Source organism: Eretmochelys imbricata, chromosome 1 (genome assembly GCF_965152235.1).
Source record: "Eretmochelys imbricata isolate rEreImb1 chromosome 1, rEreImb1.hap1, whole genome shotgun sequence".
In the NCBI taxonomy this organism is placed as follows: Eukaryota; Metazoa; Chordata; order Testudines; family Cheloniidae; genus Eretmochelys; species Eretmochelys imbricata.
The window spans coordinates 205749940-205773633 of record NC_135572.1 but is presented as its reverse complement, the minus strand read 5'-3'; the positions used below and the strand labels follow the sequence as shown (position 1 = coordinate 205773633).

Below are 23694 nucleotides of genomic sequence, written 5' to 3'. Positions count from 1 at the left end.
CTGGTCTACACTAGAAAATTAGGTCAGCTCAACTACCCCTGAGCAGCACTGTTAAGACAGCCTAAATCCCTGCATAGACAGCAGTAGGTTGATGGAAGAATTCTTTTGTTGAGGTAGCTACGGCCTCTCAGAGAGGTGGATTACTTACACCAACAGGAGAACCCCTCCCGTTGGGGAATGTAGCATCTGCACTGAAGCAGCAGAACAGGTTTAAGTGCACACAAGCGCCTACTGTCTCAACTCAGCTGTTCCTTCCAGGGCATAACTGAGGCAAGTAGTGGTAAAGGATGTGGAAGTTTATACTGATGTTAGCTGCACTGTATGGATTCTGTAGACAGAGACCTTAAGTAGCAGGGCTTTCAAGTCTACACCTTTCACCAACACTACATTGAAAATTAAAATAAAGAGAGAAAGTATTAAACCATTATGATAGAAGAGACAAATGTAATGTCCACAAGAATGGGGAACAAAAGGTCAGTTTTGTTTAGTAATTCTAAACAAAGGTACCAAATTAATTGGTCATTTGGTTGTTATGGACACTTCAACTGTTTGTAAAAATTCACTTAAAGACTACTGAACAGGAAAAACGTCTTCAGCTGTAGCAGTACTTTGTTTTGAGAGATTTCTTTTATGCTGTAAGAATATAAAAGGAGGTGAACCCAAAGACAGATGACTATTTTAAACAATGAAGCAATGTGAGAGCAGACGGACTTCTTCCCATCCTTGTCAGTGCCCAATGCCAGAGGTGGGAATACAAACCAGGAATCTTGCTGGTCACTTTCACTTAGCCTCACTTTGCAGAAAGGAAAATGGCAACATACCTCATAGACTGTTATGTACATAACTTAGTATTGGATACATGCTCTTTTCTATTTAGTTTGTATAAATCAAAAATATTAACCTCTGAAGTGTAAAAAAAGGAGCTATTTAAGGGGAAGTTAAAAAATTAAATCAAAAGATGCTTTACTTACAGACATGTCCAAAGAACCTTACATTTTAAAAAACCTTCAATTACTATGCAGAGGTGGATATATCACAGTGAAAAACCTGTTGCCCAATATTTAGAGAGGAGACATTATCTCCAGTATCCCTAAGCCATATTTTTTCAGGTATATAAAGAGACTCTCTCTCTTGACATGATACAGGAAGTGCACTTCAGCTATTCATTACTTTTTTCTCAGTTAATGAAAACTGGTGTTAAAATATTGCCAGTAGCTGTCACAGTATTTCATAAAGTGGTATAATTTTAGACTGAACACTTTAGGGCAGGGACCATATTTTCATGTGTTTGTGCAGCACCCAACACAACAGGAGCCCAAGTCCCAATCAGTGTCTGTGCATACTACCATAATATAAATATTAAAAACAACTGCAGCATTGACATTTTACTGTGCTAAATCCCCAAGAGTGTTTCCAGTCTTTCAACATCAAGCAACAATTGAGGCTGGTAGTAAATTGATTCTCACATTCCACTTGCTCCAGTTTGTTTTTATTAGAAATGATCTGTGATAGATATAGTGGAATATATTGATTAGTACTGACAGTCCCAGCTTCCCAGGGGTTTTGTGGCATTGCCATTCCACAATGACCTGCTTTCCACCTTGTCAATTTCCTCTTGAACAATCAGTTATAAATATCTGTTCTATTAGAGATCACTTCTCACCCTTCGGAAAACAAAAAGGGGGTCATGCAAGTAAAATCAGTACAATAAAATAGGCTTGCAATGGTCCAGAACAGCTGATGTTTATTGAGAGAGCTTGCATTAGTGAAAGAAAAGGCACAAAGTAAGCGACAAAGACATTTATATGAACTGTATGAGTCAGAGGCCGTTTCAGAGTTTTTACAAATTACTTAAAAGTTACCATGCCGTGGCAGACAAATATCTTAAAAATGCTCAAAAGGTCACCCAGAAATAAATTAACATCTCCTAGAATGTAAAGCATATCCCATATTGATTTCTGGCTAAATAGTGTTATTACATTTTGAGAGAAAAGTAGCTTTAAAAATGTGTAAAATTTTAATGGAGTCCTTTTTTTAAAATCTCACATTGCAAAAGGTTCCAAACTTGAACCAACTTGCTGGTTTTACCTTGCAGAGCTCCAGTGAATTACAGCAGCTATAGATCAAACAATGTGCATCAAATACAGAAACAACCCAGACAGAAGACGAGAGTCTTAGTTGTTCTGAATATTTTTACATTTGTTATAACAGTTTAGTCCTCTGTGGCAAACACATCTTAAAAGGAGACGGACCCAGCACTTAGTCACACTGTGTAAGTGAATGCCACCATTACAAAAGACATATGTTAGGGAAACAAATGTTTTGAGGCTTGAACAAATGGTGACTTCTTGGTGTTCTAAAAAATAAACACACAAACAATCCCACAGGCTTTAACCGTACAACTGAGAACTAGAAATGGCACTCAGAGGATGATGACAGAAGGACAACTTCCAAATTCAATAAATCCACATATTTATGCTGAAAGGCCTTGTACACACAGTGCTCAAGAAGTCCAAATCAAGGATTAAAAAAATATATACCCACACATTGCATAAAACAAACATCTAAAACTTTCTGCCTGGGTACATGGCCCAAGCAAAAACCCAACCCCTCTAACCACCAGACATCTTTTTGCTTAACCAACAGGCTGACAAGCACTTCTGAATGTAGGATCAAATTCCATCCTGGTATAAGCAGGTACAACTTCACTAAAGTCAATGGGAGTTATACTGGCAATGAACTTGGTCTTATGTTGAAAAAACAAAGTTCAGCCACTTAGCTGCTCCTCTGTCAGGGTAATGTCCAAATTCTGACTGAAGTTGAAATCAGTGGGGTTGTGTAAAGGTAACTCAGGGCAGAATTTGATCCTCTGTTCGGGAATTTCATTTGCTTGTCCTATGCGAATAATTAACTGCTTACGAAAGGCTAAGAGCAAGGAGAAACAAGACAGTGCGAGCGTACAGTCTTCTGCCCAACAGATGGGTTTCAGCACAGTAAAGGCCTGGTTTGCAGAATAGCAGAGCATCACCAATGACAGCCATGGTTGTTCCACCCTTCTAAAACTACCCGCCACTCCACCCCAAAACAACCCTTGTACTTACATTCACTATTCAAAACTCACTGTAAAAAGCATTAAAGCCATAAGTCCTTCCCCATTTCAAGTTAATCAGTGGATCACCAGCAGCATACAAACAAAACAATGGAAACTATTTTTTCCCATAGTTTCCTAAAATCTCTTTAATGTAATATTCAGTACCAAATAAAGATTAATGGAAAGAGGTAGCTTAAAAAAAATCCAATGTTATTAACTCAAGGAAGGAAAAGCTGCTACCATTAAGTATGCTGTGCAATAAAAATTTTCTTCATAAAGCAAAAATTATACCTGCACAATGACTGCATCTCATTCAATCTTCATCAATAACATATAAAAAAGGTTTTGATTTCACTTTTCCTTGGAATTAAAGACTGACCATTTAGAGACTCACCTGAAATTCTAAGGGAAGAAAATAGGTTATTAGCATTTCCCTAAAGTATTCTATTCTTCGATATACTGTAAATTGTATTTTTAATGTGTTGACAATACCAAATCTTTCCATAAAGTTCTGCTCTTTTCAGATTATACACAGATCCCAACTAAATCCTTAGCAGCCTTTCAACTTTTATTGATCATTTAAAACCATTTAAGGCCAAAATCTGAGCAACACTTCATGAATTTAGAAGGCTTCATCGATACTGCACCATTCAAATACAGCTGTTTAGTATTTCTGTAAATATAATCTATCCATTTAGTAATCAGAAATTCTGATTACTATTGTCGTCACACTTTATCTGGCTCCTGATTGACTATGAATCCGAGCAGTATATCAAAGTTGGCTGGGAAGCAGTAATATTTTGTTTTAGAGACTCATGCACTATTTGTAATTGAGGGGCAGATATACAAAAGGGAACAGTGATTGGTCCAGGCAGCCATGTTATATGTATCCACATAAAGGTGTGAATTATGCCACCTCATGGCTTTGTCCCATTCCATTTACCAGCCTGGAGGTACAGAATCTCTTTACAATCTTTTGGAGACAGGAAGCAGCCAGCTCCTGCTGTGCATTCCAGCAGTTGTCTGCATTTTTGCTGGCATACATGCTGCCACCAGAATTTAAGTTTTTTTTTAAAACTGAGTTCCAAAAGGAAACTGAACTCTCTTGTAGACATTTTAATACTTAACACTGCCCTTAATTAAAATATACCAGTTCAACCATCTGCTTCATTCTATAAACTCCATGTGGCCTTCAATTAACATTTCTTAAAAGTCTGATGAGTGAACTAACAAATTCTAGCAAGTGGTCTTATCTTGTTTATCCTGATCTTGAAGAGTGAGCTTTGATATTTACAATAAAATAAGACCCTGCAGACTTGTGTATGATATATGAGACAGGCAACGGTTTCATATTATGCAAATTCTATACTTTGTTTTTTAATATTAATCTCTTTGGCTAATTACTGTCTCTGCAAGCAGTGAGAAGGGTTTCAGAAACAATGGTCATTAAAGTGCAAAGAGCATTAAGGCATGAACAAAGGTAGTTCTCCCTTTTCCTGTCCTAAAGATCCATGGAGAGATGCTTGTAAATCTAGTTTTATCCGGTCACATGGAAGAATTCCAAATGAACACACAGAATTAGTTTTAGACATTATTTCATTCCAGCTTAGAAATCTGGCAACTGCTTATACCAATTCCGTAGAATTACCTACGGATAGCACCAGTCCAAACTGATTTGAGGACACTTAAAAAGCACTTTAGCACTAGGGACACTTCAAATGAATCAAAGTAAACCAAAAATCAATTCCCTATTTATATTTTCTTAGTATTTTTCACTAGGTTTGCAATCAAAGCTATTTTAGGATGATTCAAGAAGCTATCGGTAGGAGAGAGGGGATGAAAAAAAGTAAATTTAGGCTGACTTTCAAGGTAACTTTTTAAAACATCTATTAGACTGGAATAGTCCTACCACATGGATCATCTGAAGGTTACAGTAGATTGGAGTAGGCACTGGCAACTATATGGTAATGAAGAATGCTGCACTGGATGCTAGAGGTGAAAGAGCTACAATATCAAATAAGCCCTTTCCCTATGATTTCTATAATAGCAATTTCTCCATCTAAGAACCTTTCTTTCACTCTTTATACCCTACAATGAATTCATAGAGTACTGAAACTCAAAACAGTTACATGGATAGTCCTGCACTAGAAATAATTAATGTAAGAAGAGCTGTGCATAAAGACTTAGCTGGTCCACCCAGAGGCATGCATGTACGTGCTAACTTCCACCATACAATCCTTGTGTTGCCCACAGATTTTTTGGTGTATGTGCTGCCAGCCAGAATTGGGCCCATAATACTGATATACTGACATGAATGTATTACAGTTTTAAAATAAACAAAACTGAGAAGCTAACGCCATAGCTTCCATAACATTTTTCTTTCTCGAATTTGCTTGACCAAGTCAACATGGTCTAGAACTTAGAGCACATCCCCTGCCACACCCTGATAACAGAGTTGGGAAATGGTAAGAAGATGGGTCTCGCTGGAAGCAGTGCTGACCTGATCTCTGCTGTGGGAAAGTCTCAGTTCTCTCCAGTAGAGCCCCATAAAGAGACCCAGCTGAAAAACAACTTCTACAAAACAAGGATATATAGGTAAGAGACTGACAGCTACCAACTTGGATTTATTCTTATGTCTACACAGGACCAAGAACCCTGAATAGTGCAGATCACTTATGTAAAGTTAGCCTAGCAACAATGGAATAAAATAAGCATGGGGAGAGCATTTGTCAAACTTCAATCAAGAATTGCAAGGATTAAATCTGTCAGATCATCAGTGCTATTTTAGTGTCACTAACAGTGATACTTTTCTTTTTGATCTGGTGTATATTCAAGTTTCCCTGGGCAGATGTCCAATATGTGCTGCCCATACATGGGAAGAATCAGAATAAGGCCAGCTCTGAACCATTAGATTATACCTGGAGGTAGGGTAGCCATACAAATGTTGTGACCTGGGGGTCTAATTAAAACAGGCACTAGCTGCAGAGTTCAGAACAGCATGCACTGTCAATCTGAAGAGTTCTGCTTAGCAATATTGGTCTGCCTAGATACAGTGTATGCTGTCCATACTTGCCATGAAATGCTGTGCATCATATGTGCACAACAAATGCTAACTAGGGCAAAGTATCTGATGCCACAATGGCTTAGGACTTCTCTGTATGAAACAGGAATCTTCTTCTGTTCTGTAGCATGTGGTCAGCTTGTACCACCCCCAACTTCTAAGCACAAACCCAAACACCAGAGGTGCCAGACTGAAGCACATGGAGTGCAAGAGTAATAAGTCATTTGTCAGAATCCTTCTGTAAAAAACAAAACAAAACAAAAAACAAAAACAAAAAAACCCCACCTCAACGAACACTGAGCTTCCACCTAGGAAGATCCTGTTCTAGCAATTCACTGGCCCAAAAATAAATAAATAGCCACTCAACAGCCTCTATGGCAGACACAGTAGGAGGTCCTCAACCTTTGAATGTGCAAACCCAGGACAGACTCAGTATAAGGGTCTCCAAAAAAACTGCAATTAATTTATTTCACATAAAAGTTTCTTCATCCTTGGTTTTGCAATCATATGGATAAGAGGGCTTGTATGAAATGGAGGTTCATTTAACCTTAAATTAGGGGCTGTCACAAATTTTGACCATGATCCTACAAAGAAATCCACCCACCTGAACCACTGCAACCACACGGAGTAACAATGGAAAGTTACATGGATGGATCTCTTTGCAGGTTTGGGACTTTTAGCAAAAACAAAACCAACAAGGCCAAGAGCGCTAGTCAGTCTCACAAAGGAGTCCCTATTTCCACTGCTTAAAGCCAGAAAGAGGCAGTGATTCCATTGTGGAGATTGATCCCCTAAGAAATATAGGGTTTGTGACAACATCAGTACAATTCCTAGGTACTGCAGCATGAATTTCAGTAAGAACTATTGCACATGTAGAACCTTTGAGGAAAAAAATCACCAAGAACCTAATGAAAAGAAAAAAAACCCTTTCCCTCCCATGTTTCTTATAATCCCCATATTTTAAAGTGTCAGATGTCAAACTAGAAAAAAAAAGCACAACACAAACTTAATTATAACTCCAAGAACTCCACTCAGTCATTTTCCTATGTATAAATAAGGCTGAAAACATCCAGATTAGTTTTAAAAAGTTCTATTAATTTTGCTCTCTCATCCACAAGAGCTGTGCAAGAGTCAGGAGAGATCAAAGCGTGGGCTGCTGGTCAAATGTCCCACTGTTGTCTACAATGCAGCCAGCAGTCCTCTTCATCTTCCCTACTGATGTGCTACCTGCAGCGACCACTGAGCCCCACTACAGCTCACCGTTGTGCTCATAGCACTGTATCAATCTGTGCAGATCAAGATGGAGTACTGCATGCTAGAACATGTAGTCTTGTGGGCTTCCCCTCTGCACTGAAGATGAGGATAGCAGCACTACATTCCACTCAGGTAACAGAGATACAACTCTTGGGCTCCTAGAAAGTTGCCTGTGCAGCTCTTGACTGGACAAAGTTTAGATAGCCTGCTGTAAGTTTCAGATCCGATCTTCTGCTTCCTTCCGGAATAACTGAGTTTTTCGCTCTGACTCTGGAATATGTTCAGTAAACACCCTTCTCCCCAATTATTTGATCATGTATTATTTTCCAATAGAATAACCAGCTACCTTTACACTTTTAATATGAAGTTTGATCCCATAAACTGCAAAGAATTATATAGAAGTCAACTGTAACAGCTAGGAATATTGAATCCGTACCAAAAGGCCACATCTATTAGTTGGCAAAACACTCAACATCCTTCTCTTTCAGTATACTTAAAAAAAAAGTTTAGTGTAAACAAAAGAATACAGTTCTCCCTCAGCAAGGTCAAGTAATTAATTGAATGTGGGCTCAAGAAACTTCCAAAGAACTTTATCTACATACAGAATTTTAAAGTAAATACTAGCATCCTCTTGCAATGATCCCCAAGACACTAGTAGCAGCCTGCACAGGCAATTTCAGTACTCTGTACCACTGCATGCAGATCTCATTTTTCCTCCATAGCCATAATCATGGAAAGCCCACAATAATGCAAAACATAGCTAAGTAAAATTACTTCCCGTAAGACATTCACTCTATGCCATGGAAAAACAAGTCCCTCAGTTTACATGGCAAAGTGACAAACACAAAATCAATCAGAATATGCAACAGAAATTCAGAGCCATCCTGAGATTTACAGACTGTCATGACAAACCTGTGTGAGAAAGAACCAAAATAAAAGGGAAAAAAAGGAAGTTGTTTTGAGAGGTGCAAGGGCTGGGTGGAGGAGACAGGTAGGGGGAGAAGAGATCAGCAATAATGGAGATTTTGTTTTACTTAAGTCCCTCTGCCCTTTCCTATTAGCTGGTCCCTCTAACCTTTGATGGCCCCTCTAGACATCCACCCTACAACATCAATGAGTACAGCTATCTTTTGTTGGTGTTCCCTAAGCACTTGAGGTATGAAATTCCATTCCAGTGAGTGTATGCAGAACTGGTGGAGATTCCATAGTTCATTCTTTCCAGTGTGCTGCAGGTTACTTGAGAGGATTTCAGGAATTTGTTCCCATCATATTGGCCTATAGTATCTTCTGTGTCCAGTTTAACTCTTTAGGTTTCATCCATCTGAAGAAGCCTAGTTGAAACCTTTCCAGTTTATGGATTTCAGCTGCTTCAAAATCAACATGAGCCCACCTTGAAGGAAAAATGCGAACACATGCAGCGGAAGTCTGCAAGTTGAATCAGTTCTCAAGTTCAAGTTTCAGAAATACCTCAAATCCCTCCCCATCATCTTTGGCCTCAAACCTAGCCTGCAATCATAAGTTTGAGCCACAAACATTTGAATGGTTTTCACGAGTAAGAAAAAAAAAAAAAATCAGCAGTGGTCACCAGTCAAACCACTGTAATGCATCTGAGTAGTACTCTAATTCCTCCCCCAGTGCTGGAAAGGCAGAGGCACTTGCCCTGTTATAATTCACCCGCAGACAGTTCCAGTTTTATTTTTTACAGGTGGACCTGGCTGGACAAGTTTAAAAAAAAAAAGGCATAAAAAGGAAAGCTTCCTCTTGTTACTTGATCATTTGGGTCTCTTCATCAGCATCATAGAATTCTTCATCTTCACTTTCACTCCCCGCAGAGCGATCTTTATCTGCAGACTAGGAAAAAAAATGAAATTGTTAACACATTCAACAGTTAACATTGAAAAAATGTACTTTTGCAGCACCTTCAGAGCATCTCAAAGTGCTCTTTACAAATAGGAAGCATTACAACCCTACTGAGAGGTGGGGAGGATTTTGCCCATTTTACACAGGGGAAACTGAAGTACAGAGAAGTTAAATGACCTGCCCAAGGTCAGTTCCACTTGGATCTGAGGATTTTAGATTCATACTTCTTCGAACCCTCTTAGCAAATGATGGACTTTTATCCAGCATGAACTCCTGTACCCCCTTTAGCAGACTAAGGAGGTCGGATGCAAGACAAGTGAACTGACTAGGATGGCTTGATCTGGCATTCTACAAAGCTTTCTGAGTTCAGAAAGCAGTAGCAATGTTCCTGTCCCTCTGTGATCTACTAGAAGCAAAGGCTCAGGAAGCAGAGTTTGGTGGAAATGCCTCTTCATCCCTATTTATCATGAGTGGACATCTTCCTACACAAGCTTCACATTTAAAAAAAAAAGGGCATTTGCCAGGATTACCTGCCATGGAGATAAACAAAGCTCCAACTAGCCAGCAATATAAAAAGCCTAAACACAGGTGAAGAGAGACTCATGGGACCAGAAAGCTTTTACAAAACAAGCTAACTACTAGAAAAAACAAAACAGCAAAATACTAACTATGCCTGACACAAAGGGAAAGAGGTTCTGCAGGCACTGAAACTGTTGGAAAGGGAGAAACTGTGGGACAAAAGGCTATTCTGTACTCTTGCAATCTACAATGCAAGGGTGTGCAACATACATACCTGCAAGCTATTTTCACTACTTGAAAAGTTTCTGGCTTGCGATCCAAGTCAGGTGACTATCTGGGGTAGAGAAGGGAACTGCAGAGACAATTTGCTAAATGAGAGCTGAAACTAGATCTCCCTACTCCCAGTGCCGTACTTTGGCCACAAGATCATTCTTATCCTCCAAGCAAAGGAAGTTGCCCTACTTGCACTAATTACATATAAGAGGGGAATTGTTTCCCGCCCCCCCCCCCAAAAGGTTAGAGTGGTGCAAGTGCGAAAATACACACATTTTAAATTTTGTTTGGATGAACAACATTCTTTCAGACAGAGCATTTCCAGCAGTAAGCACCCCCTAATACCTTGGTAGGGAACTGTGCTCTGCACTGACTAAAGGAATGGGTGATAAATTGTGAACAATAATAGAATCATAGGACTGGAAGGGACCTTGAGAGGTCATCTAGTCCAGTCCCCTGCACTCATAGCAGGACTAAGCAATATCTAGACGATCCCCAACAGGTCTTTGTCTAACGTGCTCTTAAAAACCTCTAATGATGGAAATTCCACAACCTCCCTGGGCAATTTATTCCAGTACTTAGCCACCCTGACAGTTAGGAATTATTTCCTAATGTACAACCTAAACCTTCCTTGCTGCAATTTATGCCAGCTGCTTCTTGTCCTATCCTCAGAGGTTAAAAAGTAATTCTTTCGCTCTACTCTGCGCTGATTAGGCCTCAGCTGGAGTACTGTGTCCAGTTCTGGGTGCCACGTTTCAGGAAAGATGTGGACAAATTGGAGAAAGTCCAGAGAAGAGCAACAAAAATGATTAAAGGTCTAGAAAACATGACCTGTGAGGGAAGATTGAAAAAATTGGGTTTGTTTAGACTGAGAGGGGACATAAGTTTTCAAGTACATAAAAGGTTGTTACAACGAGGAGGGAGAAAAATTGTTCTTCTCGTGTCTTGCTTACCACAGTCCTGCTAATACATCCCAGAATGATGTTCACCCACCCCCCCCCCCCCAACAGTAATACATTGTTGACTCATATTTAGCTTGTGGTCCACTATGACCCCCAGATCCCTTTCTGCAGTACTCCTTCCTAGACCGTCATTTCCCATTTTGTATGTGTGCAACTGATTGTTCCTTCCTAAGTGGAGGATTTTGCATTTGTCCTTATTGAATTTCATCCTATTTACTTCAGACCATTTCTCCAGTTTGTCCAGATCATTTTGAATTATAATCCTATCCTCCAAAAACCTTGCAAGCCCTCCCATCTTGGTATTGTCCGCAAACTTTATAAGTGTACTCTCTATGCCATTATCTAAATAATTGATAAAGATATTGAACAGAACTGGAACCAGAACTGATACCTGTGGGACCCCACTCATTATGCCCTTCAAGTTTGACTGTGAACCACTGATAACTATTCCCTGGGAACGGTTTTTCAACCAGTTATGCAACCATCTTATAGTAACTCCATCTAGGCTGCATTTCCCTTGTTTATGACAAAAATCACAAATACCATTTCCTAAAATATCCTTTTGATTTCCCTGAATGTCTCATCCAAGTATTGACCCAGCCCAATCCTGTTCAGCTTGCAATATCTGTCTTTCATAGATTCTGAAGTGCTTTAGAACCCAATAAACGAAGCACCCCTGAAACACAGCCCTCTGGGATGGAAGGCAGCAACCAACCTGTGCATTACAGTTTTATAATACACTGCTACCTTGATATAACATGGTCCGATATAAAGCGAATTCTGATATAACGCGGTAAACGAGTGCTCCAGGGGGTGTGGCTGCTCGCTCTGGTGGATCAGCACGTCACGTGTGTGGCTTCGATATAACGCGGTTTCACCTATACCGCGGTACGATTTTTTAACTCCCGAGGACCGTGTTATATCGAGGTAGCAGTGTATCACAGTGATTTATGGGTCTTCCTTGGCATGGAGAATTATCGCACTCAGCGTATGTAACTTACAGACCTAAAAGCCCACAAAGCAACTGCTCCCAGAGAAGAGGGGAAAACATTAACACATGTATTGTCATAGAACAGGGGCCAGCAACCTATGGCATGCATACCGAAGGCAGCATGCGAGCTGATTTTCAGTGGCACTCTGCTGCCAGTCTGGGGTTCCGGCTGCCAGCCCGGATCTCAGCCACTGGCCCGCTCAGCCCACTGCCTGCCTGGGGACATTGGAAAACTCAGCAAGGAAAAGCAAGGGCAAGGATCACACTAAACTGATAAGATCTGCATTTTAATTTAATTTTAAATGAAGCTTAAACATTTTAAAAACCTGATTTAATTTACGTACAACTGTAGTTTAGTTATATAATATAGACAGAGAGAGAAACCCCTTCTAAAAACGTTAAAATGTATTACTGGCACACAAAACCTTAAATTACAGTGAATAAATGAAGACTTGGCACACCACTTCTGAAAGGTTGCCAACCCCTGGCATAGAATCAGACAAGTCTTCTTACTTTGCCCTACCCAGACTAACAACATTGGACACGGTCAGATTTTCTCTGCAAATCTTTGAGCACAGTGGGAGATTATCCAAATATTTCAGCTCTTATGAATCATGTAAAGTGGCTATACCCAGTCCTTGTCGATAATTAAGGGGTTTGCCAGTACAGTTGTACCAGCAAATCCTCCTTGTATAGATGCAGTTTTTACCAGCAAAAGAGTTGGTTTAAACTGCATCTATACCAGGAGGGCGAAAAAAAAGCTATTCCAGCAAAATGGCTTTGATGGTATAACTGGGGTATAACACTACACTGATGGTATAACACTAGGGCATTTGCTAACACAGCTATGTCAGGAAAAAAAAAATCACTCCGCTAATCGAGTCTATGACATAGTATGTTGGCAAAACTTAAATGTACACTAGGCATCAGTGGGTATCCAGCAGAAAAATGTATTAAGTAATCCTAATGGCAGCTCCACCAGACTTTTCTATCACCTTTATCAGACAGGGTTAATGTTTAACAGCTTTTCATTTTCCATATGTTTTACCTGTGATTGTCTTAAAAAAATGTATAATGTGTCAGAGGCCATCTTGGGTGTAACTTCACTGAAGTAGACAGTGTCTCTGCAGACATGAATCTGACTCCTTTTGTTTTATCTGGATTCAAATCAGATGTATATCTGGGGAAGCGTGTTCCTAAAGACTGAGTATTTTTTCATTTCGTTTAATGTGACAAGATGTACCTTCTAGTGCTCCAAGTCAATCTATAATCTTTATAAACCCTACAATACTTATACGTTTTGGACCAGTGTTAAGAAACCTAAGATCCCTCCCCAAACTTAATCACTCTTTCCACTCATTTATTTCTCCCTCCCCAGGAGAAAAAAATAGATGGAAGAACTCTCACACCAAGACATGACTGGAAGGTCAACAAAACCTGATGAATGAACAAAGGGAAGCAAACTCAGCAGACAAGTAAACCTCACTGAAAATACCTTGCCTCCAAGTCTCCTCATTATTAAGCCTGGGAGCTGTTAGATCATGCATCTCAAGTAATCTCAGCTACTACGGTCAGGTGTGAGGTAGACATCAGAGTTAACCAGGTTCTAACCAATTTAAGGCTTTGTATGTTAGAACCAACATCTTAAATTGCACCCAAAACCAAAAAGTGGAAGCCTGCACAGATTATAGAATACAGGCACAGCCCTCCCTCATAAACCAGCTGCTGCATCTTGTGCCAGATAAGGTTTTTGAAAGGTCTTAACGGACCAGCCTTATAGGACCCAGCAGACTAGAGGTGACAGAGGCAGAGATCTCTGTGTTAGGGTCCTTTATCCTAAAAGGAAAGTTGTAACTTTCTCACCAAGCATGAGAGGGATGAGTTGACCTAGCTAGGATCTGAGCCTGCACTTGCAGAGAGTATTTCAGATATGATGGTAAGATCACTAAACTATCCCCAGTGTCCCCTTGGAGCCTGTCATCCACAGACTAAGCACCATCTAGTTCGGCACTCCTAAAGTTGACAGCCGTAATCGATGCACTACAATGGTGGAGAAGTATTAAGAAAAGTGATGTACCCGTGAGCCGCCTAGTGCTTGCAATGACATAGCTTCGTCCCCCAGTCTCCAGTATGAGCGCACCTGCAGGTCTGATATCGTCTCTAGCAAAGGGCTGTTCAGTGTTTCTGGCAACAACAAACTCAGGAGCCCCGACAACACGCCAGTCACTCCAAACACGATGTATGGCAGAGACCACTGCACAGATTTCTGGAAATTAAGAGCAGAGATAGTTAAGGAAAGGGGGGCAAACATATGGCATTTTACATATTCAAGCACTTAATTTTCAGCCACCCTGTGAGGTAGGTATTGTCACACTACACCACGTTCTTCATAGAGATATTATGAGATAATTATGGCATAACTATAATGTATTTTATGGAAGATTGATCATGTGAGATATTGAAAAGGCTATGATTTACTGAATATAATTATACTACTTATATGCATGTATCATTTTGGTACCTGAAGTTAGGAATATTGTTTATGCATCTATTACAAATGTGTTTACACCTGGGGAACGCCCATTAGGCAGAATGCACGCAGTCTAGATGGCTGGCCGGAAAGGGCCATTATGGAGAACAGGTCTTAGAAAAAGTTAATCTCCCACCAGGGAGCCTTCCTGAGGATGCTACAAACAGACTGAGTCATTGCTGCTGTGACCCTACAGACATGTGACCAAGTCACCTGTACTGGACTCCATCTTGGAATACCAGTGTATTTCCACTGAACAGGCACGGGAACCAAGCTTGGAGACAAAGCTATTTAAGGCAGAAGAGTGACATCAGGGTTCTTCGCTGACTCCCCACCCAAAGGAGACGCTTGGAAACACCTGAGAAACAAGGACTGGACTGGGGGAGAAGGGTTGGACCCAGGCTAGAGGGATTTCTAGCCTGTGAAAGCAATATCTGGGGGTTTTAAGCTGCAAGCAAGGGCAGCTGGCCCCTTAATCTCTACAAACTGCCTGAATCAACAATTAGGGTGAGAATTTGCTACTCATATCCAATCTCTTTAGTATATTATGCTTAGATTGTGTTTTTGTTTATTTGCTAGGTAATCTGTTTTGATCAAATTTGATTTGATCCCGAATCATAGAATATCAGGGTTGGAAGGGACCTCAGGAGGTCATCTAGTCCAACCCCCTGCTCAAAGCAGGACCAATCCCCAACTAAATCATCCCAGCCAGGGCTTTGTCAAGCCTGACCTTAAAAACTTCAAAGGAAGGAGATTCCACCACCTCCCTAGGTAACGTATTCCAGTGCTTCACCATTCTCCTTGTGAAAAAGTTTTTCTTAATATCCAACCTAAACCTCCACACTGCAACTTGAGACCATTACTCCTTGTTCTGTCATCAGCTACCATTGAGAACAGTCTAGATCCATCCTCTTTGGAACCCCCTTTCACGTAGTTAAAAGCAGCTGTCAAATCCCCCCTCATTCTTCTCTTCTGCAGAAGAAACAATCCCAGTTCCCCCAGCCTCTCCTCATAAGTCATGTGTTCTAGTCCCCTAATCATTTTTGTTGCCCTCCGCTGGACGCTTTCCAATTTTTCCACATCCTTCTCGTAATGTGGGGCCCAAAACTGGACACAGTACTCCAGATGAGGCCTCACCGATGTCGAATAGAGGAGAATGATCACGTCCCTCGATCTGCTGGCAATGCCCCAACTTACGTAGCCCAAAATGCCATTAGCCTTTGTTAGGATATAGATATTCAGGCCTGTCTGTAAAGGCCTATACTCTAAGAATTTAGGTGTAATCTTATCCCTTGGCTAGTTATAGAGGTATAAAAGAATCAAAATCACTGTCTGCCAGTGTAAGGTCCTTCTCTTACTGCGACAGTCTGAGGCCCTGTTCTTAGGCTAAGGCCTTTGGCTAAGCAACAGACGCAGCCATAAGCTGGGAAGCGACCGGTCACCTCCTCACATTCCAAACTAGTCACATTGAAATAAGGTGCTATTGGGCTGTTAGGAATACAATCCTGTCCTGATAATGCCTATGCCTCCAGCGAAAGGGAAGTGCCTAGAAAATGTAAAAGGAAACTTAGTTTGATAGCTTCCTGTCTGGCAAGAACTCACTTATCAATAGCTGGGATGTGAAATCCTCATTTCTGTGTTTGTTCTATCACTGTAGTCCCCATTTCCCCACTGTTTATCTGTATAATCTCTGTCTGGTTCTGTGATTGTTTCTGTCTGCTGTATAATTAATTTTGCTGGGTGTAAACTAATTAAGGTGGTGGGATATAATTAGTTAAATAATCATGTTACAATATGTTAGGATTGGTTAGTTAAATTTCAGGAAAATGATTGTGCTCATCCAGCTTTTCTAAATAGGCTTGAACCACTTCTTTCTCCACAGAGGGCTGGTCACCTCCTCCCCATGCTGTGCTGCCCAGTGCAGTAGTCTGGGAGCTGACCTTGTTCGTGAAGACAGAGGCAAAAAAAACATTGAGTACATTAGCTTTTTCCACATCCTCTGTCACGAGGTTGCCTCCCTCATTCAGTAAGGGGCCCACACTTTCCTTGACTTTGTTCTTGTTGCTAACATACCTGAAGAAACCCTTCTTGTTACTCTTAACATCTCTTGCTAGCTGCAACTAGAGGTGTTATTTGGCCTTCCTGATTTCACTCCTGCATGCCTGAGCAATATTTTTATACTTTTTCCTGGTCATTTGTCCAATCTTGTAAGCTTCTTTTCTGTGTTTAAGATCAGCAAGGATTTCACTGTTAAGCCAAGCTGGTCACCTGCCATATTTACTATTCTTTCTACACATCGGGACGGTTTGTCCCTGTAACCTCTATAAGGATTCTTTAAAATACCACCAGCTCTCCTGAACTCCTTTCCCCCTCATGTTATTCTCCCAAGGGATCCTGCCCATCAGTTCCCTGAGGGAGTCAAAGTCTGTTTTTCTGAAGTCCAGGGTCCGTATTCTGCTGCTCTCCTTTCTTTCTTGTGTCAGGATCCTGAACTCGATCTTCTCATGGTCACTGCCTCCCAGGTTCCCATCCACTTTTGCTTCCCCTACTAATTCTTCCCTGTTTGTGAGCAGCAGGTCAAGAAGAGCTCTGCCCCAGTTGGTTCCTCCAGCACTTGCACCAGGAAATTGTCACCTACACTTTCCAAAAACTTCTTGGATTGTCTGTGCACCACTGTATTGCTCTCCCAGGAGATATCAGGGTGATTGAAGTCTCCCATGAGAACCAGGGCCTGCGATCTAGTAACTTCTGTTAGTTGCCGGAAGAAAGCCTCATCCACCTCATCCGCCTGGTCCGGTGGTCTATAGCAGACTCCCACCACGACGTCACCCTTGTTGCTCACACTTCTAAACTTAATCCAGAGACTCTCAGGTTTTTCTGCAGTTTCATACTGGAGCTCTGAGCAGTCATACTGCTCTCTTACATACAATTCAACTCCCTGACCGTTTCTGCCCTGCCTGTCCTTCCTGAACAGTTTATACCCATCTATGACAGTACTCCAGTCATGTGAGTTATCCCACCAAGTCTCTGTTATTCAATTGCATCATAATTCCTTGATTGTGCTGGGACTTCCAGTTCTCCCTGCTTGTTTCCCAGGCTTCTTGCATTTGTGTATAGGCACTTAAGATAACTCGCTGATCATCCCGCTTTCTCAGTATGAGGCAGAAGCCCTCCCCTCTTGCGCTCTCCTGCTCGTGCTTCCTCCCGGTATCCCACTTACCTCAGGTCTCCTTCCCCCGGTGAGCCTAGATTAAAGCCCTCCTCACTAGGTTAGCCAGCCTGCTTGCAAAGATGCTCTTCCCTCTCTTCGTTAGGTGGAGCACGTCCCTGCCTAGCACTCCTCCTTCTTGGAGCACCATCCCATGGTCAAAGAATCCAGAGCCTTCTCTGCGACACCACCTGCGCAGCCATTCATTGACTTCCATGATTCAAACGGTCTCTACCTGGGCCTTTTCCTTCCACAGGGAGGATGGACGAGAACACCACTCGCACCTCAAACGCCTTTATCCTTCTTCCCAGAGCCACGCAGTCTGCAGTGAGCTACTGAAGGTTATTCTTGGCAGTATCATTGGTGCCCACGTGGAGAAGTAGGAAGGGGTAGCGATCCGAGGGCTTATAATCACTTAAAAAAAATCTCTTTTGTAGTTAATAAACTTATATTTGCTTGGTCTAAAACCAGTGTGTGGGAGTCATAACTGGGGGCAGAAAGTTGTGTATATTCCTCTCCACATTGAGGGAGGGGGCGAATTTCATGAGCTTAGGCTGTACAGTTCTCTGCACAGCGCAAGACAGTATAATTTTGGCTTTACCCTCCAGAGGGGGGTGTGTGCAGTTGAGTAATTGGGAAATTCCCTTACTGAAGCCTTCCCATGCAGAACTGATCACAGCATCTGTATGTTTCTGAAGATGGCTGTGTTCCTACCTGTATGTGTGCTGGTGAAGGTGCAGACTGGAGCCTGGAAGAGGGCTTGACAGGCTGGTTACAGCAGTACAGTGTAAAGGGAACCCAGGCTGGTGGGTCAAGTGGGCTCAGTGACACCCCAATTCCAGGTGGCACCCCGTGGGGAACCCATCACAGGTATGATACGTAAAGCTGCATGTCTGTCACTGAGGTCATGGAAGTCACGGATTCAGCCCCTAGGCCAGCAGCAGCAGTTTGGATGTGTAGGAGGGGGCTCAGGGCAGGAGGGTGCACTTACCGGGGGGGGGGGGGGAAGGAGGAGGGCACGAGAGGGAGGGGTGGGAAGGGGGAGGGTGGCTCCCTGGCTCTCACTGGCATAGGCAGAAGAGGGGATAGGAGGCGCCACGCGTTGGCCATGCCCGCAGGCCCCACCCCCACAGCTCCCATTGGCTGCGGTTCCTGGCCAATGGGAGCTGCGCCTGCGGAGCCAGCACCTGGGGTGGGAGCAGCAATTGGAGCCCCCCGGCCACAACTGTGAGGACATGTGGAGCCCGGCAGGGAGCCTGCAACTCCTGCCAATCCTCCCCCACTCCCCCCGAGCACCAGCAACGCTCCCCCCAGCACCAGCAGGGTCCCAAGCATCCCCCCACCCCCAAGTTTTAGTTAGGGGTATATAGTAAAGTCATGGACAGGTCACAGGCTATGAATGTTTGTTTACTGCCTGGGACCTGTCCATGACTTTCACTAAAAATACCTGTGACTAAAATGCAGCCTTCATGATACATAAAGATCGGAACAGATGATTTCAGAAATGCTTGGAACCTCTGGATCCACAGGTTTTGGAATGAATTTTAAATAAGTGCCTGCTAAATTCATGTTTCAGAGTAACAGCCGTGTTAGTCTGTATTCGCAAAAAGAAAAGGAGTACTTGTGGCACCTTAGAGACTAACCAATTTATTTGAGCATAAGCTTTCGTGAGCTACAGCTCACTTCATCGGATGCATACTGTGGAAAGTACAGAAGATCTTCTTATACACACAAACCATGAAAAAATTGGTGTTTACCACTACAAAAGGTTCTCTCTCCCCCCACCCCACTCTCCTGCTGGTACTAGCTTATCTAAAGTGATCACTCTCCTTACAATGTGTATGATAATCAAGGTGGGCTACTTCCAGCACAAATCCAGGGTTTAACAAGAATGTCGGGGGGTGGGGTGGGGGGAGAACAAGGGGAAATAGGTTACCTTGCTAAATTCATGCATTCAAGTTCTTGGCTATGAAATTTTTCCACAAACGCTGATTTGTGCACACAAACTGAGTAGATGTCAAATGCAAAATCAAATTTGGGGGAGAAAAAGTGTGAGTTGCCTAAAATGGAACTCCAGAAACTTGAATGTACAGTTTCAGGCAAATTGAGAAGCCAGGCAAGTTCATTTTGAAAATTTGAACCTTTAGATGCAACTGTTAACTGATTTTTTTTTTTAAGTTTTAAGTCTCACTTTCATTTGTGAAAAAATTCTAAATCAAGATAGGAGAAGTTAACACAATATTAGACTATGACCAGGCATAAAGGCACAATGTTTTATCACCAATATATACAATCTCACAACTTTCTCCCCCACCAAAAAGACAAACCTTATTTACAAATGTGCTCGGGGGAACTCCCAAAACAAACAGTTTTTCTCCCCAATTCAACATTTATTTGTTCCCATATTTATGCAAAGCTGACATATGTTAAGTTTGATGAAGTCTCAAATTGATGATTTGTTTAAGATCGTTTGCTCAGATTCTCCACAATGCCAAGTTCTTTCCGGACACAAGAGAATGGAGTGCTCCCCATATACTCACCCGATCACCACCACTACCCATGTCAGGGAGCTTATGACACTTCCTCAGGTAGATCTACACTGGCCTGAGCCTATCCTGGAGTACACTGGGGGCTGTATAGTCTACACCATCTAGCAATGGACTCCCTAAGGCCAGATAGTCAGAATACCCTCAACCCTGTCTTCCGGACAGACCCCTTTGCCCGAGTCAGGTGGGAGGGGATGCAGAAGCAAGAAAGCTCCACCCCACAGAGGGAATTGTCACCTGGTCAGAGTTGGCAGTTTCCAGTTCCTTTCTGCCAGAAGAAAATCTGACCATTTATTTTTATACAAGTACCTCAGGTCACTATACCATACATAATATATGTAATTCCCATCACCCTGATTTCTCATTCTGTTTAGGGCCTACTGCAAGATTCAGGCTCAGGGATTTTAAGTATCTCAGGTCTCTACACAAATATCCACATCTAGAAATATGACACTTAGCTACGAATTTTAATTTGCATGTATCTTGTGAGAGTGAAGCCAGTTGAGGCTGCCTCTCTCTTCTCCATTAAGATATTAAGGTTAAACTGCAAACCTCACATTTCAAGGAATAAACTGATCACATCATTCCTTCCCTTTCCCCTATCCATTTCCAGAACTACATGTTTGCTGAGGCAATTTATATGAAGGGATTCATCTCTAGCATTAGCCACAGACAGAGTGGGGATAACTACTACTAAAGAGAGTACAACAATCTCATCTGATATGGCAAATCCTACAAGCCAGCTTGGGTTTTAACTTCGCCTATCCAGGGTTTTAGGAGAGGCTCACCACCATAGTATCTGAGCATCTGAAAGTGGTCAGGCTGTTGCAGCGTATAGGCCAGTTCATGAAATCATTACATGGATAAAACACAGACTGAAACAAGTGGTGGGAGTTTTGCCTACATAAGGGCTACATCCTGCGGTCCTTCACCGTGTATGGAGAATCATGATACTATATTGACATGTCCTCCATGTTGATTATATTTTACAGATCTTGAATCATACACAGTTTATCCTATTTCCCCCATCCCTGCAAACATCTGATACATCAGAGCTAAGCAAGATATAAAGAAATAAAAATGTAAGTGCAGACAAACCAATGAAGGGATGAAGGGAGCAATAATCCCACCAACCCGGGAAAACATGGAGCAGGAACCCATTCCAACGTTCCTAAAGAAAAATACAGGCATTAATCAACGGTATTTGCAGGAGAGGAATTAAGGAATTTTTTAAAAGATGTCCGCAATAAGAAAGTTCTTGGTCACGGTACTATGCCTATGACAAAGTTTGTTGGCAAGGGAGGTATTGGAATGCTGCTAAAAGCATTTCAGTAATGGAATTGTACACAGTGCTGAAGAACAGAGACCCTGTTCACAAACAGAATTTCAGGCATTAGTGTAGCTGCCACAGCAGAGACAAAACCACTGTGAACTGTGATTTGGACTAGCGCACATTAACCTTTCTTGAAATTGGGGATAAATGGCACTAATGCAAAATCACACCACATATCAGATTTGCGTGTCTACACTACAGGTGCACTGTATGAGCTACAGTGGCTGGCTGGCTACTAATGGCTGTACCTGGGGGAACTGCCAGTACAAAGTGCATCTATACGCTACATTCATCTGTCCACTCTCCTACAATGAGCATGTGGCTCCACTACTCCCTACTGGATCAAATGTCAGAGCTGCTCAAGTGTTTGTGAATGATCAAGTTGCACTAAACAATTGCAGCCTCCTGAAGGTATAAGCCCCAACATCACTGGCTACACTAGCATAAATACTTAATGGAGTTGTCTTATATTTACCCAGCACCTGGCAGATTTCAGGTGATACTGCTATAAGGCCCTATGACTAATCACACAAGTTTTCCTTTAATTAAGGGAAAGTCTCTATGAGAAGGTGCCATTAACAGGACAAAAATAAAAGTGGAAGTAATAAGGATTAGGGAGATGGGCAAGAGAAACCACCACCACAAAGTGAATTCAGATTACCTGATCACTGTAGGATAAAGCTCTGACGTGTAGATATAAACAATGTTAAATGCTGCACTGATTGTCAGTTTCCCCAGTAAAGACAAAGAACGGCTGTTCACAACTGCAAACACTCCTGTGGCTGATAAAGAAAGTGTGACCCTTGTAAGGATCCATAGCATACAGAAATGTCCTTTAGTAATCACTTCAGTAACAAACGGAATGAAAGGGAATCTGCTGAAGAGTTTGTTATGCTGACAATATCTGTTGGAGGTGCACACAATTATATGTGGCTTCAATAGGGCTCTCAAAGCTCAGAAGAATTCAAAAGATCCATCCTTCAGACAACAGTGGCAAAAAAGTCACCTATCTGATTTTGTAAGATGAGGAGGGAAAATGCACCCATTTTCTTTAGCTATACTGTCAGATTGTACAAAGAGAAAGAACATCTTCCTTTGAACACCCTGTGAAATGTATTTTAGAATTAAGTTTTACATTGAAAAAAAAGAGACTTTCAAATCTGGCCTACAATTTTTTGGTGTGGACGGGGGAGGAGGAGGAGGGAGAATAATTTAACATCTAATGTCAGTCCAGGTGTTTCTATTAAATTAAGAAATCCAGTAGATATAGTTTGTTTAAATTACTACAGCTCCCAGCACCAAAGCATGAGAGCCAGAAAAAGCAAAGTCATTTTTTCTCGTTGACCAAATTATAAAAATAGTGAAGTTCACTTTCGTACTTAAATTCTGTTTTTAAATTGTTATAATAGGCATTAGAAGTAAAAGAGAAGAAGACTGGTTTGAACATTTTTATGACAATTTCTGAACATTTGCTGAGAGTACCGTTGGCAAAAGCAATAAATGTTGAGTAGAATTTGTACTATTAGTAAGCTGGTGGAAAGGACAACAGAAAATTTTTTCAAAAGTTCTTAAGTGACTTAGTATCTAGGTGACTTTCAGTGGGGCTTTGGTTCCTATGTGATGGGTGATCTAAAATTGCCTCATTAGAAAAAAAGATAGGAACTGCCATATAGGATCAGATCAGTGGCCCACCTAGCCCAGTATCCTGTTTGACATTGGCCAGTACCAGATGCTTTAGAGGAAAGCATTAAAATCCTATATAAAGGATAATGACAAAAGACCCAGTTTCTATTTCAACCCAGGCAGTCAGTGATTGACATATTCTCTGAAATTTGAGTTCTATCCCTTTAAAACAAATTACATTCACCACTGTCTAGTGTAACAATAGATATTCATCCATATAAATGTTTAATCCTTTTAAAAATCCTGCTAGGTTCAATAGTCTAAAGCCTTTGACTAATGCTATATAATACAAGTATGAAGTATCATTAATTTTATGTGCCTAGCTTTGAAAGGAAGGAGAAGTCTTTTCTCTTGCTAATATTTTCTGTTTCTATATCTGTGTA

The 23694-nt window shown here is 41.5% G+C and overlaps 1 protein-coding gene and 1 long non-coding RNA gene across 7 annotated transcripts in view; one reads left to right on the top strand and one right to left on the bottom strand.

The window, feature by feature from the left end:
* The window catches only part of LOC144268129 (uncharacterized), a 33111-nt gene extending 19606 nt beyond the window's left edge, over positions 1-13505 (top strand). The window contains exon 2 of the long non-coding RNA XR_013346710.1: positions 13390-13505. This is a non-coding gene — a long non-coding RNA (uncharacterized LOC144268129). The remainder of the gene's footprint in view (positions 1-13389) is intronic.
* SLC22A15 (solute carrier family 22 member 15) overlaps positions 7884-23694 on the bottom strand; it is a 42196-nt gene continuing 26385 nt past the window's right edge. Inside the window, exons 9-12 of one of the 6 annotated variants that reach the window (XM_077822655.1) lie at positions 22290-22410; positions 21394-21466; positions 14089-14277; positions 7884-9257 (exon numbers count right to left, since the gene is read on the bottom strand). In XM_077822655.1, the coding sequence (XP_077678781.1) occupies positions 9171-9257; positions 14089-14277; positions 21394-21466; positions 22290-22410 (470 nt within the window). In that variant the 3' untranslated portion in view covers positions 7884-9170. Of the gene's footprint in view, positions 9258-13846; positions 14278-19380; positions 19903-21393; positions 21467-22289; positions 22411-23694 lie in introns of those variants that run through there. The other 5 variants (XM_077822664.1, XM_077822674.1, XM_077822689.1 and 2 more) reach the window with 5 other exon arrangements.